The sequence below is a fragment of the Tripterygium wilfordii genome, chromosome 21 (genome assembly GCF_013401445.1).
Source record: "Tripterygium wilfordii isolate XIE 37 chromosome 21, ASM1340144v1, whole genome shotgun sequence".
In the NCBI taxonomy this organism is placed as follows: domain Eukaryota; kingdom Viridiplantae; phylum Streptophyta; class Magnoliopsida; order Celastrales; family Celastraceae; genus Tripterygium; species Tripterygium wilfordii.
The window spans coordinates 16,913,591-16,931,365 of NC_052252.1; the positions used below are offsets into that span (position 1 = coordinate 16,913,591).

At 35.4% G+C, this 17,775-nt stretch overlaps 2 protein-coding genes and 1 long non-coding RNA gene across 3 annotated transcripts; 1 reads left to right on the forward strand and 2 right to left on the reverse strand.

Moving 5' to 3' along the window:
- Window positions 1–2,451: 2,451 nt before the first annotated feature.
- On the reverse strand, window positions 2,452–3,576 carry LOC119988382. Its single transcript, XR_005465590.1, has 2 exons — window positions 3,232–3,576; window positions 2,452–2,717 (listed from the first exon to the last, which is right to left on the reverse strand). It is a non-coding gene; the product is annotated as an uncharacterized LOC119988382 (long non-coding RNA).
- Window positions 3,577–8,580: 5,004 nt separating this feature from the next.
- Window positions 8,581–10,338, forward strand: LOC119988027 (disease resistance protein At4g27190-like). Its single transcript, XM_038832935.1, has one exon. It carries the CDS (start codon window positions 8,581–8,583, stop codon window positions 10,336–10,338), a length of 1,758 nt encoding a protein of 585 aa, XP_038688863.1.
- Window positions 10,339–12,133: 1,795 nt separating this feature from the next.
- Window positions 12,134–17,430, reverse strand: LOC119988381 (vacuolar protein sorting-associated protein 60.2-like). The gene is made up of 7 exons (XM_038833399.1): window positions 17,215–17,430; window positions 15,329–15,480; window positions 14,892–14,985; window positions 13,749–13,820; window positions 13,539–13,650; window positions 12,416–12,576; window positions 12,134–12,332 (listed from the first exon to the last, which is right to left on the reverse strand). Exons 1-7 carry the CDS (start codon window positions 17,281–17,283, stop codon window positions 12,279–12,281), a joined length of 714 nt encoding a protein of 237 aa, XP_038689327.1. The 5' UTR covers window positions 17,284–17,430; the 3' UTR covers window positions 12,134–12,278.
- Between the last annotated feature and the right edge of the window lie 345 nt (window positions 17,431–17,775).

Here is a 17,775-nt window from a genome sequence, read left to right on the forward strand (position 1 = left end):
TAATTCAAACTTCAATGGTTTGCAACGATGAACGAAAACCAGATTAAGAAAACAATGTAGAGTAGAGCAACATGGATCAGGGTAAACTCTGCAAAATAATTCTTTACAAAAAAGGCTTAGTAGCCAGTGTCAAATGACAACAGTGCAAGAGCAGGTCATTCCCTAACCAGGAAGAGATGCCCGAGGCACTGCCGGTAAACCCAGCTCCTCTTCAACCTGTTCAACCAAAAAAACAGAAAGAAAGAAAGAAAGATTGTGGCTAAGTGAATATATACATGAATATGAATATGTAATAACACACTTCTTGGATTTAAAACTACTAGAAAAAAAAAGTAGATATAAGAGCTGGCCAATTTTACGATCGACTGAAAAGTGAGGATAAGGTTCTTGCTGTATTGGATGATGGTTGGGCAAATCTTGATCCTGAAACTCTGAGGCTCTGTTCAGAATGCAACAACAGGAGTCTTAAAGATACAGTGTTTTTTTTTTTTTTTTTGCCTCAAACATCCCAAATGGACGAGTTGGGAGCACACGATTTCATATGGAACTTGTGGAGCATGTGGGGCCCATGATTTAACATGGATAATGTATGTTCATCTCGGTATTTAGGATAGTTAGGACGAAAAACGTTGAAATCATTATCATTTACGGAAGAAATAAAGTGAATTACCTAATAGTTAATTACACCACAAAAAAAAAAAAAAAAAATATTCATGAAGTACAACTAGATATTAGGCCAAATTAGCTTGAGGTACTGTCGGCTTTGGGTGGAAGACTCATATGGTTTTGTCCTTTAGAAGGGATCTCAAAATAATTCATTTCTTCCTTTCATTTCAAGTGATCTCTATCCCTTCCCATAAGAAACTTTTAAAGAATATGATGCCTTTACACCTGAAAGCAAAGAATTATGCGTCAGCATATTGAAGTAGCAAAGAAGAGGCTAAGCATCCTATTGTTTTTTATCCTTTCATCCAACATTATGCAGCAGCAATCTCCATTATTGGACATTCTGCATTCCTAGCTCTTATTCTTTATTCATGATTATGTGACTTTATACGTTTATATTTCTCTATTGTGGTTTCCCTGAACAATAAGACTTGAGAGAGTAGAATACACAGGAAAGTTAAGAGGATTTTGGGTTTCAGATGGATGGCAAATACATAATAACAGAGTGAACTATATATATAGAATAATTAAAAGCATCTTATCTCCTATTGTGTTTTCACTTTTTTCTCATGTTCTGCTGTTGCAGGCTCGAGTATTTGTCATTCGTTATTGCAAACTTCTTAAAGATCACAGAAAATGTATGTTCATCTTATCATTGTTTTTTCATCCTGTGCATCTTTTTTTCCATTTTACATCTACATAATTTTTTTTAGTTTCATGGGAATAAATTCTTTGATGAGCGATTGGATGCTAACGAAATCGCTAGCCACAAAGGAGAAGTGAAAAACTTAACCATCAATTGAAGAGTTTCATTTATAGTATGTTAAAAAATTTTAAACCACCGATGCATGTTGCGGGAAAAAAATGTAATGAGTGCACTAATCACTCAAGTAATATAATGAAAGACTAATGAATCGTTCCTACAAAGACTTTTCACCTATTAGCGACTAAAATTATTCGAGTCCTAAATTATTTGAAGATAATGAAAAATTAATAAATAAAAAGCAAGCAAAAATGCAATAAAGAAAATGGATTCACCCATTAATAAAATCACTAAGGCATTTGACTCATCTAACTAATCTACCCTAAAAGAGTATTACTAAATATTTATCATCCAAGTTGACGAAAAAATAATTTAGCAATGGAAAAAGTCATAGATGCATTGAAAGAAGATTGTACTAATTTTGTGGGGATACACGGAATGAGGGTGTTGGAAAGGCCACTTTGGTGAAAGAAATTGCTATAAAATGCAAAGAAGAGAAGCTTTTTGATAATGTGGCAATGGCTGTGGTGTCACAAACTGTCAACGTGGAAAGTATTTAGGAGCAAAAAGTTGTCTTCTTGGATGCTGTTTGGGAAAAACTTGAGCTAAATACTATCGGCATTCCTTAAGGGGAAGATCATAAGGGTTGTAAAGTTGTCATCACAACACGGCGTAGACAGGTGTGCACTGTCATGGGCAGAAGTGTCCAAGCTACAAGAATTTTCAGTCTTGATGTCTTAACTAAACAAGAATCTTGGGGCTTGTTTAAGCTACTAGTGGGTGATAATATTATTGAGTCTCCCACTATGAGAATTGGCAGAGAAACTTGTCAAAGAGTGCGGAGGTTTGCCTATAGCTCTTGTGACAGTGGGAAATGCTATGAGAGGCAAAGATTTAGAAAAATGGAAAGAGGCTGCTCTAGAGCTCGAGAAATCAAATCCTATAAATATTTAAGACATGGAGAAAACTGTTTTCAAATGCATCAAATTCAGCTATGATTATTTAGGAGATGAGGCCAAGGCTAGCTTCCTACTTTGTTGTTTATTCCCAGAGGATTATGACATTGAAATAGAGAGGTTGGTTAGATATGAGGTGGGGTTGAATACATTTAAGAGAATCGGCAAAATTGAAGAAGCCAGAAGACGACTACATTCGATCTTTACACAATAGATCTTTACAAAAAGGCTTCGCAGCCAGTGTTCAAATGACAATAGTGCAACAGCAAAGTCATTCCCTAACCACGAAGAGATGCCCGAGGCAATGTTGGTAAACCCAGCTCCTCTTCAACCTGTTCAGCATCAAAGTTAGTCGACGAAAAGAAGGAAAAAAAAACGTACGAGTACTAGCTTAACATCAGCAATATCATTTTCACCTGAGTACAAAAAAACATAAATACAGATCCTACTCAAATGCTCAAGGACATTTCATAGTATAAAAAAAAACGCACTCTCGAAGAGCAATACTGCTGAAAATAACCAGTGTACAAATTCGAATCTCGAGATTGGTGTCTAAAAATTGGCATATGTTATGAACAAGAATGTGTTTTTCTCTGTATCATCTACTCTATCCCTATGAAATTAGCAACCCAAAACATAAGCCATGTCCCCCGTAATTACAAAGAAAAACGGAATTCTTGACAAATTAGCTGCATCATAATGGTCATGCAAATAAAGAATGAAGCTGTACACACCTTGGGAGGAAAAAATAGCAGAAAGGAGAGAGGGCTACTTAAAATTTACAAAGATGTTCAAGAAAAGATCTGTAGCATCATATCAGACACAACATACAGCATATAAGCTTACCGCCAATGAGTTCATCCTCATCAATGTCATCAGGCACATTATAGCTTCTACCCAGGGTCTCTTGGATTTCATTACTCACATCCATCAGGTCCATCATTTCATCTTGCAAGTTCTACATACCATAAAAATCAACAGTTCAGCTTTATAATTTCTCTAATGTTGGTGCCCGAAAAAAAAACAACAGAAGCAGAGGCTAAAGAAGAATGTACTCCTTGTTTGCAGATATCAAAGCCGACATCTGGAAAAAGAAGAGAAAAAACATAAATACATAGTGCAGCAGATTAGAGTCACCAATCTAGATTCACTTCCTTAACGGCCTCCTATACCTTTTCCTATCAAGCCTAAATGGATGAAAATAAGAAAATCTAGGACACAGCTCAACACATGTGATGTGGAAGAATCTACATCTAGTGGCAGGTTACTTAATGCCGTACCTCTCATGAGGTAGGCAGCAGGTTCCAATCAGTAAAGATAAAGATCCACTTGAAAAGTCTTGAGCCATGAACTTTAGGTCGCTACAAAGAAAAACGAATACTTTTGTCGGAGATCAAGCCAGGTTTGGGAACTGTGTACTACTGAATCACATATAGTACCACAAACTCATTGCAATTCAAAAAATGGTCTTGCGACCTTTTAAAAGAGTAACTTACACTCTTACAATAACTTTCACATTAATTACAAACTCACGACTCCAAACAAATATGTATACCAAAACAACAAATTAAAAAAAAAGGACTCAATAGCTTAATTGCATGAAGTTTGTTCCTTCGATCTCTTTGTTCTTTCAGTAAAAAACTATATATGAAGAATGTAATGTAATGCTAATAGTTGTGATGATTAGCATATCAATAACAAGGGAGCTAGGAATGGTAATCGGATGGACTTGCCTGGATCTTATTCAAAGCATCTGTCTGTCTTTTCTTCACTGATCGATAAGGCATGGCATATCATCCTCTGTTACTGTTGTTCATCAACAGAATGCAATTTCATGTTAGGTGGCATTAATTCTAATTTCCAAGTATCAAATCACTTCACTCGTTCCACATCTAATTATACGGTTCATTTTTGTCCCATTTTTATGTTTCCTTATCAAGAATGGTAGGTATCTCACAATGTCCAAATGGCTTCCAGTTGCATGTATAGCATCTCTATCTTTATTTCTTGAGGAAAACGGCTCAGACCTTGAGTTTTCACTAATCTGGTTTATGTTACATTTTCTTTTTTTTCTGCAGTTATTTTCTAGACAGAATATTAAAAAGAGAAAGAAACACAGGACAAGTATCATTGATGCTAGGAAGCTTTACTGTTTGACGCAGGCATCTAGTTAGTTCTTTTCTTTGATTTTACTCCATCTCTTTTCCTTTCCATAAGAAACTATGGAGAATCCGGTGCCTTTACCCATGAAAGCAAAGAATTAATTATTCACAAATTGAAGGAAAAAAGAATAGCTAATCAAGCATCTGTGTTGTGCTTTCGCTGTCTTCTCACATTGTGTAGAATATTTGTCACTATTTATTGCAAACTACCTAAAGACTTGGAACAGATAGCTTCATCTGTTTCTTTTCTTTTTTTTTCTTTCTCAAATTTGGATTGTCTATGGAACATTAGGCTTGTATATCTACATATTTTGCACAAACACAAATGCGAAGATGAATATATATACAATTAAGAAAAACATCCATGGTTCTAGGCAGTGAATATATACATGAATATGAATATGTTACGGTAAATATTAGTAATGATAGCACACTAGTTCTTGGATTTTAAAAAATTAGCTATAAGAGCTCGTCAATTTTAGGATCGACTGAAAAATGAGGATAAGATTCTTGTTGTATTGGATGATGTTTGTGCAAATCTTGATCCTGCAACTATCGGCATTCCTACTAATAGAGGCTCTATTCAAAGAGCAATGAATGCAGCAATAGACGGAGTCTTATGGATACCAATGGTTTTTTTGTCTCAGCTATCTCATATGGTTGAGATGGAAGTACACGATTTCATATGGATCATGTGAGGAACGTGGGACCTATGATTTCACATGTATCATGTGCATCCATCTCAGCATTTGAGATAATTGAGACAAGAAGCACTGAGACCATTAACATTTTCGGAAGAAATAATATAATGTGAGTTACCTAATAGTTAACTAGACTAAATATATATATATATATATATATATATATATTCATGAAGCACAACTAGATAGGAGGAGATGAGAGATATTAGGCCCAAATTCACTTGAGGTATTTCCGCTCTAGGTGTAAGGTTAGCACGGTTTTGTCTTTTAGAAGGGACCTCAAAATAATTCATTCCTTCCTTTGATTTTAAGTGATATCTGTCCCTTCCCATAAGAAATCATAAAGTATGTGATAGCTTTACCATGAAAGCAAAGAATTTTGTTTCAACATATAAAATAACAAAGAAGAGCTAAGCATCCCTATTGTTTTTTTTTTCTCATCCCACATTGTGCAGAGGCAATCTCCATTATTGGAAATTCTTTAGTGCAAACTAACTACAAATCTGAGTAAGGTGTGCTCTCATTCTTTATTCCTCTATCATATATAGTCATTCTTTATTGCAAGTAGTTTTATTTGTCCTTGTGTTTCTTATAATTTATTATGTGACTTTATACTTCTATATTTATCTATTGTGGTTTCCCTGAACAATAAGACTTGAGAGAGTAGAAGACACACAGGAGAATAAAAGGATTTGGGGCTTACGCAATTCTCTTAAGTTTACAATTCATATATAATGGTGGAGAAAAAGTCAAGCGTTTAAAAATGAAAAAAAAAAAATTGAGTGATGTGGCATACTTCTCAAACCATTTGATTCAAATTGTAAACTTCACAATTTTAAACGAATTGCGTAGCTTCCAAATCCGGAACTTTGATGGTCAGAAAAAAATGTTGGTTTTTATTGTAAGTTAAATTGTCTTTTTTCGTCTCTGACGTCTCTAACATATCGACTAAAGAAGGATGAGGCATGTGTCATTTTAAAATTCTACTTTAGTTGAGTTCTCAAATTAAATGGTTAATATCGTAAGCTTTTGGGTTCAGATGGATGGTAAATACATACTAACATAGTGAAATATAATAAAGAATAATTAAGCATCCTATCTTACTGTGTTTTCACTTTCATCTGATGTTTTGTAGCTGTGGGCTTGAGTATTTGTCATTATTTATTGCAAACTACTTAAAGATTACAAAAAGGTATGCTCTTATTATTCGATCCTTGTTGTTCTTTACTATCAGTAGTTTCTTCTGCCCTAATATTTCTTCTTGTATATATTTAATGGTTTCCATAAATAATAAGACTTGAGAGGAGTTGACAAACTCAGAAAAATGAAGGGGAGGGAATAAACATCAAGGCTCCACCACAAAAACAACAGAAATATGAACTAAGCTTAGTCAAAATCCTAGGGTACCTTTGACCAGAACTTAACATGCCACACAATTAAAAGAGCCTTATATAGTGTAAATGTCTATTTTGATCACCGAAAGATATAGTTAGTTTCAAATCAGTCACCAAATTTTCAAATATATCAATTCAGTCACTCACCGCTGAAAATTTTCTCAAAACAAGTCACTATCATTGGAAAAATGTCATGTGATTGTCGGAGTGTCACGTTGCATCGTCGAATTGTTGTCACACTTTTTACCTAGTCTATTGCTGATGTGTATTTTTTAAAAAAATTAAAAACATAACAGAAAATTTTAATTATTACATGACAAAAAAAAAATTTAACACAAAAAAATCGCATGTGGCATAAAAAAATGAAGAAAATTCTTCCTCTTCTCGCGAATCAAACCTCACAAATCCAAATTCCTCGTGAATTCTACTTCTACCAATTCAAAACTTATCAATCCCATCTGCATCCCCACCTCGCCTCTGCTACCAAGCCCAACTCTTTTTCCTCCAAACCCACCTCCTCCTCACCTAAAAAAATTTATTTCATTTTTAAAATTATAGATGTGTAGTTTTCGGTCTAACGAATTCGACAATGTATTTTCTGTTCGAAACAAAAATTATACCCAACATGAAAAATGCATTACAATTTTAAACGTCGAATATAAACTCAAAAAATTCGATGTCTCGATCATGATGAATTTTGATTTTGAAAGTTATAAATGTGTAGTATTCGGTCTAATGAATCCAACGATATTTTTTTTTTTGTTTCGAACAAAAGAAATATAGTTGGATTCGTTAGACCGAATACTACACATTTATAATTCTTAAAATTAACATTTTTTGTGCTCCAAAATAGCTACAGCAGACCCCCAGCACTCATGTATCTATACTCAACAAAAATTGTTAAAAAACTTTAATAAAAATAGATGAAAGACTTGAATTGTCATGGAAAATGCTACATCGTAGCCTTAACAAAATAAACTAACTCTTAGTACAATCCAAAATCTTCATAAAATTCAATGTGAAATAACAAAGAGAGAAGAATTAAAGAAGCAAAGAACTAATTTTGACCGAATTTCTTCAATCATTGAGGCAATTTTTGATATATATATTTTGATATTTTTTGGACCCAAAGCTTCAATTTTCATGACTCCTACACAATAAAAGGAACAAAAGAAGAAAAGAAAGATAAACCAATTAACCCTTTAATCTCATTTCAATGCATTCTGCAATATCCATAGACCTAGCGGCATTAATTATGAAAAACCAACCATTTAATCTCATTTCAAAAATTGTTTTAGTTGCGTTAATAGGCATAATTTAACTGCTGCGGCTCGTCAATAGCAATAATAATAAGGCCTTAGACCTAGCCGCAGTAATCAAAATGAAACCTTAGTTGTTTTGTCTTATCACATTGAGTTTCCTTTAATTCTATTTGACAAAGAAAGAACAAATTAAATAATGAATTTAAATAGAGTAGAATTAACCTCTAGATTTATATTTTCTAACTTTTACTTTACTCGAAAAATGAATTAAATTGTGTGAAAATACAAAAGATACTTAATTACCTAAAATAAAATTTATGATCCTCGATCTATTGACTGGTCCCTCATGCGGAAGGATCCAAAAGTTGTTTTTATTCCCACACCGGGTATATATATCGTTAACCATTCCTTCCCCTCTTACTAAGACTAGAGAATATTCTTGTGAATTATAGCCAATTCCAGGTATATAACTAGTAATCTCAAATCCAAAGGTTAATCGTACTCTAGCAGATCATTTACCATTAGCATTATGTCTAAAATATATCATTTAGCTACTCAAATTTAATACATCTAGAGTCGAGGTTAAATTTGGATGGAGAGGATTAGTGGTTTCCTTTACATTCTGCAATCTTTATACGTTTTCTCCATCTATCATTCTTCTTTCTCAGTCAGTGCAATGGACATTGTGACCTCCATCCTTGGAAAAATTGGAGAATATGCGTTCGATTCAGTTAAGCTTCAATTTGGTTATCTGAAAAACTATGATGACAACATTACGGCTCTAGAAAACCAACTTGAAACCTTGGAGGAAATGGAGAAGGACGTGCATGAAGCCATTGAAGCAGCAGGACGAAATGGTGAAGTAATCCGAAAGAATGTTCAACATTGGATAGCAAGTGTTGATGGAGTCAAGATGGAGGGCAGAAAGTTTTTGGAAGACAATGGAAAAGGAAACAAGAGATGTTTTAGAGGGTGGTTTCCTGATGTGAAAACACGTTACTTGCTAAGCACAGAAGCAATGGAGAAAAATAAGAAAATAGAAAGGCTATGTGAAGAACAAAAAGTATTTGACATTAATGTTTCTCTCCCTGCACCTCCTCCGGGAATAGATTCCATAACCTCCAAAGATATTGTTCTTTTTCAAACAACTAAATTCGCAATGGAACAAGTCATGGATGCATTGAAAAAAGATTCTACTAATTTTGTGGGGATGCATGGAATGGGGGGTGTTGGAAAGACCACTTTGGTGAAAGAAATTGCTAGAAAATGCAAAGAAGAGAAGATTTTCGACAATGTGGCTATGGCTGTGGTGTCACAAACTATAACTGTCAAAAGTATTCAAGATCAGATAGCAGAGTTTTTGGGTTTAAAACTAGGAGAAACAGGTGAGATGATAAGAGCGGGTCGGTTATGTGATCGCATAAAAAAAGAGAATAAGATTCTTGTTATATTGGATGATGTTTGGGAAAAACTTGAGCTAAATACTATCGGCGTTCCATCAGGGGAAGATCATAAGGGTTGTAAAGTTGTCATCACCACAAGGCGTAGACAGGTGTGCATTGCCATGGGCAGCAGGGACCAAACTACAAGTATTGTCAGTCTTGATGTCTTAAGTAAACAAGAATCTTGGGAGTTGTTTAAGTTGCAAGTTGGTGATATTATTGAGTCTCCCACGGTGAGAAATGTGGCAGAGAAACTTGTCAAAGAGTGCGGAGGTTTGCCTATAGCTCTTGTGACAGTGAGAAATGCTATGAGAGGCAAAGATTTAGAAGAATGGAAAGATGCTGCTCTAGAGCTCGAGAAATCAAATCCTATAAATATTGAAGGCATGGAGAAAAATGTTTTCAAATGCATCAACTTCAGCTATGATTATTTAGGAGATGAGGCCAAGGCTAGCTTCCTACTTTGTTGTTTATTCCCAGAGGATTATGACATTGAAATAGAGAGGTTGGTTAGATATGGGGTGGGGTTGAATACATTTAAGAGAATCGGAAAAATTGAAGAAGCCAGAAGACGAGTACATTCGATAATCAAAAATCTTAAAGCGTCTTCTTTATTGGTGGCAAGTGAAAGAAAAGGCTGCATCAAAATGCACGATGTTGTGCGCGATGTTGCTAAAACAATTGCGTTGGATAAATATTTTGTGCAAGATGGTGAGGTTTTCAAAGAGTGGCCAAATGAATATAATAATGGTATTGGCATCTCTTTGATGAGATACGAAATCCAAAAGTACCCTGATGCTTGGGAATGCCCAAACCTTGAGATATTTTTGACGTGTCACCAGATTGTTGAGAAAGGAATGCCAGAAGAAGTAATTAATTTTAAGGGAATGAAAAAGCTCAGAGTTTTAGATCAAATGCATATATATCACTTTCTAGGTGGAAGGAGAAGATTGGAGCCATCACTTAGTCATCTGACAAATCTCCGGACATAAATTATTGAGGGCAATATTTCTTCAACATCGATATGGGGCATTAGCGCAGTTGGAGAGCTAAAAATGCTCCAAATTGTCAGCTTTAGAGAGTTTTGGTTTGAAGAGCCGCTGGATGCACTGTGGAAGCTGAAGAACCTGAGGCTGCTAGATTTGCAATTATGTAGGAATTGTTCATCTCTTTTCAACTACACAACAACACTCGCTGAAGATTGTAATATTTCGCAATTAGAAGAACTATGCGTGACTGAGGCCATTTCTTATAGATTGGATGTTGCCGAGCTGTTCAAATGTCATCCTCGCTTAAATGTGTTGAGGACCCGTATAGCTGACATTAGTCCGATACCTGACAACTTTGTCTTCCCCCACTTGGATCGTTTTTGCATTTCTGTGGGCTCGAGCAAACCTGAATATGTTGCAGTTGACTATTTTGAAAATACTTTGATCCTCGATTACCGTGATATTGGAAGGCTTAGGCTTGACGTGGCGTTGCAAAACAGGATTGGAACATTATTGCGGAGTGTAAGTAATTTAAGTCTTGATGGCTTAGATGGATTCAGAAACATCATTCCCCACTTCTTGGTTTTTAGAGACAGTCTCGCTGCCTTGAAAAAATTGGAAGTAGAAAAATGCGATGAATTGGAGTTGTTGATCAATAGTGAGGAGGAAAGTAAGATTCCACAGCCAAATTGTTTCAGATATTTGGAGGAACTGAGTCTTAAGGATTTAGGGAGCTTTAGGGGGTTGTGTAGCAATAGCATGGTTCTTGTTGACATGCTCTACTCCTTTACAAGGCTGAAAACAGTGGTGATTTGGAGGTGTCCCGAATTGAAAGTTGTTTTCGATTGGTCTGTAGCTCAAAGACTTGAACAACTGGAAGACCTAACAGTTGGTGGTTGCAAGGAATTGGAAGAGATAGTTGGAAGGGAGACAGGGGAAGAGGGTGTTCATAAGGTTTTGTTTCCTGAATTAAATTATCTGTACCTGGAGGAACTTCCAAAACTAGTTGGTTTCTACACTGGTAATTTGCCTGGGAGCCAAAGCACGCCCAAGCTCAAGACCCTTCGTATTTCTTGGCAGACCAATTATGAGTCTTATACGTTTACGGTTTCTACTGTTGAGGTAGCACTTGAAGGCAAGAACGTAGACACGGTTATAAAAGAGCACAAAGGTATGCAATGCATCTATATATATAATATAAATGTGTGTGTATTACTTGCTTTCTCTTCCTCCTATTTACTATTATACTCATCTATCTATCAAACCACCTATTCATTTATTGTCCAAATCAATTTCTTTTCCTCCAGGGCTTCTACTTAAATGAAAGAGGAGGAAGAACAATGAATGGCGGCTAATGCTGTGTAGATAATGGTATAAATAAGCTGCTTTTTTTTCCCCTTTGAGTTGATGAATTGTTCTGATCACTTACATTGGGCTTTGATCCTCTATTTTTGTGAATCCAGCTCCCTGATCAGGATTCAGGAATTTGAGCTCCTGCAACATCTAGCCCGTTATGGCCTCTGCTCGTAGAGAAAGAAATAACAGCAGAGTTGAGTGAGTTTTTACGTTCTAGTTAGCATTAAAGACAATAATATAAGCATGTCTAAGCTTAATTAATTTAATTCTCCATTGTTACCACATCTTATTGCTCAAAATTTAACTGATACTCCATTGCCATGTATTTTTTACCGATACATATTGATACTTCATTGTATTTGATAATACCACTTCTTGTTTGATAATTCAAACTTTAATGGTGTAGGTAGGTAAAGATCAGAGAAAACACTATAACCAACCAGATTAAGAAAATATTTTATGTAACGAATGTAGAGTAGATGATCTACATGGATCAGATCAGGGTGAACTCTACACAATAATAAATCTTACAAAAAGGCTTCGCAGCCAGTATTCAAATGACAATGCTGCAACAGCAAAGTCATTCCCTAACCACGAAGAGATGCCCAAGGCACTGCTGGTAAACCCAGCTCCTCTTCAACCTGTTCAGCATCAAAGTTAGTAAACCAAAAGAAGAAAAAAAACCGTACAAGTAGTAGCATAACATCAGCAATATCATTTTCACCTGAGTATTAGATCTGCCAGCTGGCACCGCTGCATTTCCAGTGGGCGCTGGAGGCAAGTTGAGCTCCGCATCTAGGTCGGGTTCCTTATCAGGTTGGAGATAAGAGGGCATCCCATTAGCATCCGTTTCAAACCCCATGTCAGCTTCCAGGGCATCAAGTTCTGCCACTCAAGCAAGTTCAAGGTACAGATCCTTACTCAAATGCTCAACGACATTTCATAGTAGAAAAACAAGCATTCTCGAAGAGCATTACTGCTGAAAATAACCAGTGTACAAATTCGAATTTCGAGATTGGTGTCTCTAAAAATTGGCATATGTTCTCTGTATCATCAACTCTATCCCTATGAAATTAGCCACCCAAAACATAAGCCATGTCCCCCCCTAATTACAAAGAAAAACAGAATTCTTAACATAAGCCATGTCCCCCCTAATTACAAAGAAAAACAGAATTCTTAACGAATTAGCTTGCATCATAATGGTCATGCAAATAAAGAATGAAGCTGTACACACCTTGGGAGGAAAAAAATAGCAGAAAGGAGAGACGGCTACTTAAAATTTACAAGGATTGATGTAGTTTTTGAACTACCGATGAAGATTTTAGGTAGGATTGAGCAACCAAAACCCTAATCCAAAAATTAAACTCAAAAATTTAAGAACCCTAGAACAAAAACTCTCACCGAGCGTGTTTAAGGAATCTCTCCTATAACAAATTTGTATAAAAACTCTCATTCTTATTTATTCTTGACTTGCATCCATATATATAGACTCCTAGTAATCCTAATTACATCAGAAACTTCCTTCAAATAAAACTAGAATTCCTAAAAGTAAATTAATATGACTTCAATTATAACTAAGACTTGACTTAACAAAATAACCTAATAAAAGACTCTCAAAACAAATAACTATTACTAAATTCGAAATTCCAGCACACCCGAAAATTCCGACAATACCCTTACTGTGAAAACTAAAAGAAATTTAGTTAAAATAGACCCGATAATAAACTAACTTATAAAAGACTATATTAATGGTCCTCCTGCATCAAAGATGTTCAAGAAAAGATCTGTAGCATCATGTCTTTTTCTGTAGCATCATATCAGACACAACATACAGCATATAAGCTTACCACCAATGAGTTCATCCTCATCAATGTCATCAGGCACATTATAACTTCTACCGAGGGTCTCTTGGATTTCATTACTCACATCCATCAGGTCCACCATTTCATCTTGCAAGTTCTACATACCATAAAAATCAACAGTTCAGCTTTATAATTTCTCTAATGTTGGTGTCAAAAACAACGACAGAAGCAGAGGCTAAAGAACAAAGTACAGACATCTATGTCTTGGATCTTCACCATTTTCATCATTCCTTTCAACTCCTTGTTTGCAGATTTCAAAGCCGACATCTGAAAAAAGATAAGAAAAAACATAAATACATAGTCCAGCAGATTAGAGTCACCAATCTAGATTCACTTCCTTAACGACCTCCTATACCTTTTCCTACCAAGCCTAAATGGATGAAAATAAGAAAATCTAGGACACAGCTCAACACATGTGATGTGGAAGAATCTACATCTAGTGGCAGGTTACTTAATGCCGTACCTCTCATGAGGTAGGCAGCAGGTTCCAATCAGTACAGATAAAGCTCCACTTGAAAAGTCTTGAGCCATGAACTTTAGGTCGCTACAAAGAAAGACAAATACTTTTGAGGTGAATATACTAACAGTACAATAAAACACATTTATGAATCATAGAGTAAATATTTAATAGAGGAGATAGCTTATAGTGATACCACTTAATCAATATAGGTTGCTAATATGAAACCGTTATGTAACTCACAGAAGCAAAAGGAAGTCAAATCTGAGACTATATACCTGACCCTCCAAAAAGACATGACGGAATGTTATCCTATTTTTGAGTCTTAAAATGTGAATACAAGAGGTATGATGGCTTGTCAGAGATCAAGCCAGGTTGGGAACTGTGTACTACTGAATCACATATGGTACCACAAACTCATTGCAATTCAAAAAACGGTCTTGTGCTCTAGTAAAAGAGTAACTTGCACACTTACAATAACTTTCACATTACAAACTCACGTTTTGATTCTCTTCCGCTTTACTCAACCACCTCAAGCTTTCAAAAGCGACATCAAATGACTCCAAAAAAATATGTATGCCAAAACAACAAATTCAAAAAAAGGACTCAAACCATGTATTTGATACATTCTCACCTGTCTTGAAAAGATAAGATTATGATGTAACTTAAGATAAGTCAAGCAAGACGGATAGAATAAATCCATAACTTGATGAAAAATAAGAAATTGAGTTCCGAAGCATCTACTGTAAACATGAATGACTAATAAATAATTACGTATGACCCCATCCGGCAGCTAGGACGCAGATAAGGCCAACTTCAAAATCATTGTCTCAAAATGAATAATACAGAAAACTTTAAAGCTTCTTTCTTCGGGGACGTACAGTTTGTTGAGCATCTTTTATTCCCTCGGCAGCGAAAGCAACTTGATCAAGGTTGAAAGTCTGATTATAGAGCATGTCACGTTGTCCTTCATACCTGTTTACAATTAGTAGTAAATAATGCAGCCAACTAATCAAGCCACAAAACAGTTTCCTTAAAGTGTATATGAGATTACATATATATATATATATATATATAAATATTGCTTCCAGCAGTGACACTGGTTCTATCATACATACACACACACACACACACACACACACACACACGCATATAGATATATATATATATATATATAATCTTTCTAATAAGTGTTCATAGGAACAGGTAGCTTACTAGTCTCTACCATAGATGTGCAACCCAATCCTAAGTTACACCCATGTCCGAATTTCAGTTAACAAAATTGTGATAAAAATGACAAAAAAAAGAAAAGACCTACATTCGCTTTTGCTTAAGAACCCTCATGGCTCGAGCTTTAACAGCCTCTTGAGCAGGGCCAGGTCTTGTTTTTTTAATTTGTTCCTTGTATCTACTGAGTTCAGCATCTAGTTTCTTGATCTTCTCATCAACTGTTTCACCTCTTTTGCTAATCTGTAAACAATTAGACACATTAGAATGCACTGCATAACAAAATAATTTATACTACATAAGAATTATCTTTTACCTTTCAGCTTATTTTGGCAAAGAACTGAGTAGGAGCAAACAGACAATTAGTGTGCATAAGACGGAATTAAAGAAAAATAATAATAAATTAATAACAAAATTCAGGAAGTCAAATAGGTAAGCAATGCCAAGCAAAAATATAGCTGAGAACTTTGAATAACTCACATGAAATGGAAATTGGAAATCCTAGTTCTTCAGCAACTTCAATTGGATATTCAAATACCTCAGAAGTTCACTTCTATGTTTCGAATATTTTAAGGTACGTACATAGCTAACCCTTCAAGTACAGCATTATATTCCAAAAAGTTAAATTGATGCTCTTTACACACTCAAAACACTAAAACTTTCTCACTCCCCCATTACACTAAAGAAAAAAGAATAAAACAATAAAGAAACCAGTGTACAACTAGTATGACATACACTAGAAAATACCCGGTCCTACCAAAATTAAAGACAAATTGAAAGAGAACTGGTGTACAGCAGACTTGCAGTAGTTTCAACCTTTAATAGGATTGTTAATGAAGTTGATCTGTTCTATGTGCTAGTACACCAATAAAAATCCAAAAGATAAATATTAAAAACAATTAAATTAAATAAAGCTCAAAATCTGAACAATAATGTTACTGCTCTGCATCTGAGTCCAACCCCGAAGTTGTCCGCCTAAATTCCCCAATATTTCCTTCATGAAGTTTACTTAACATTCATGAAATCAGGATCTACAGTCTACTAAAATACATTGATGTCTGATGTATCTCAGTTCTTTGTTTTCCTGGCTTGTTGCTAGGGTGGCACCCCCTCGAAGCCTATCAATAAAATTTATTTTTCCATTTAAAAAGTTCAAATGACATTGTCCAAAAGGTAAACCAAGTGCCGCAACAAACCCAACTCTAGTAATTTTAAGTAAAGGAAACTTGTGCACTAAATTCACACCTCTAATCCCTCTGACATCATTGAATAGCCAAGTTCACTAAAAAGTTGGTGTGTCAACAGTCAGTATGCCCCAACATCCATAACTTGCTACACTATCAAGGGCGTCACCATACAACAAATCCCACTATTTTTTGCATCTAAGAATTTACGAATGCCCATGTAGTGGTTAACTTACAATTAACCATTGACATACATTGATGTCTGATGTATCTCAGTTCTTTGTTTTCCTGGCTTGTTGCTAGAGTGGCACCCCCTCGAAGCCTAGCAATCAAATTTATTTTTCCATTCAAAAAGTTCAAATAACATTGTCCAAAAGGTAAACCAAGTGCCGCACAAACCCAACTCTAGTAATTTTAAATATAGGAAACTTGTGCACTAAATTCACACCTCTAATCCCTCTGACATTCATTGAATAGCCAAGTTCACTAAAAAGTTAGTGTTTTACAACAGCAACATCCATAACTTGCTACACTATCAAGGGCGCCACCATACAACAAATCCCACTATTTTTTGCATCTAAGAATTTACGAATGCCCACGTAGTGGTTAACTTACAATTAACCATTGACATACATATCGGACATTGTAATTTGATCCTATCGAAGTTCCACTAATTGTACTATCACGAACGCAACAGCAATCACAGATAAATATATAAATAATCTGAACACCAATGAAAAGAGTCCGATCGATCAATCTATGAACATTATAGGGAAAAAGATGAGAGGCAAACCCTATCGGAGGCGTCATTGATCGAAGGAGGAGGTTCCTTATCTTTCTTAACTCCAAACATTCTCTTCATCTTCTTTCTTTCTGTTAGAGAGAGAAAATTGATTGATTGTAATGCGGGGAGAGAGAGATCGTCTTCTTCTTCAATCAGAATAAACGAAGCTGCTCTTCTCTGTACTCTTTCTTCTTCACGAGTTTTTGATAATTTATTGGCTTATTGTTACCGGGCGGAGGAGAGTGATCGCGTGCAACTTAGTAAATAATGAGACGTGGCTTCTTTCTGTTGGTGAATTTTTTGGACGAATCATATGTCGCCACGTATAGGTCATATTCGTTAGACAGAACTCGACTGCCTTGAAGATTATTGCTCCTGAGATGGGCCTTGTGAAGTGTATCGGGCCAACCTCTATTGGAAGTTTGGACCCAATAGAAAGCTATGTCTATGAGCACTTTTCCATTTTGAAAAAAAAAAAAAAAATTTATTTGATAATACAATACTTTATATTCCAAATAATTCTTTGCAAAAACAATAATTAGAGTTTTGAGTAATCAAATATAAAATTAT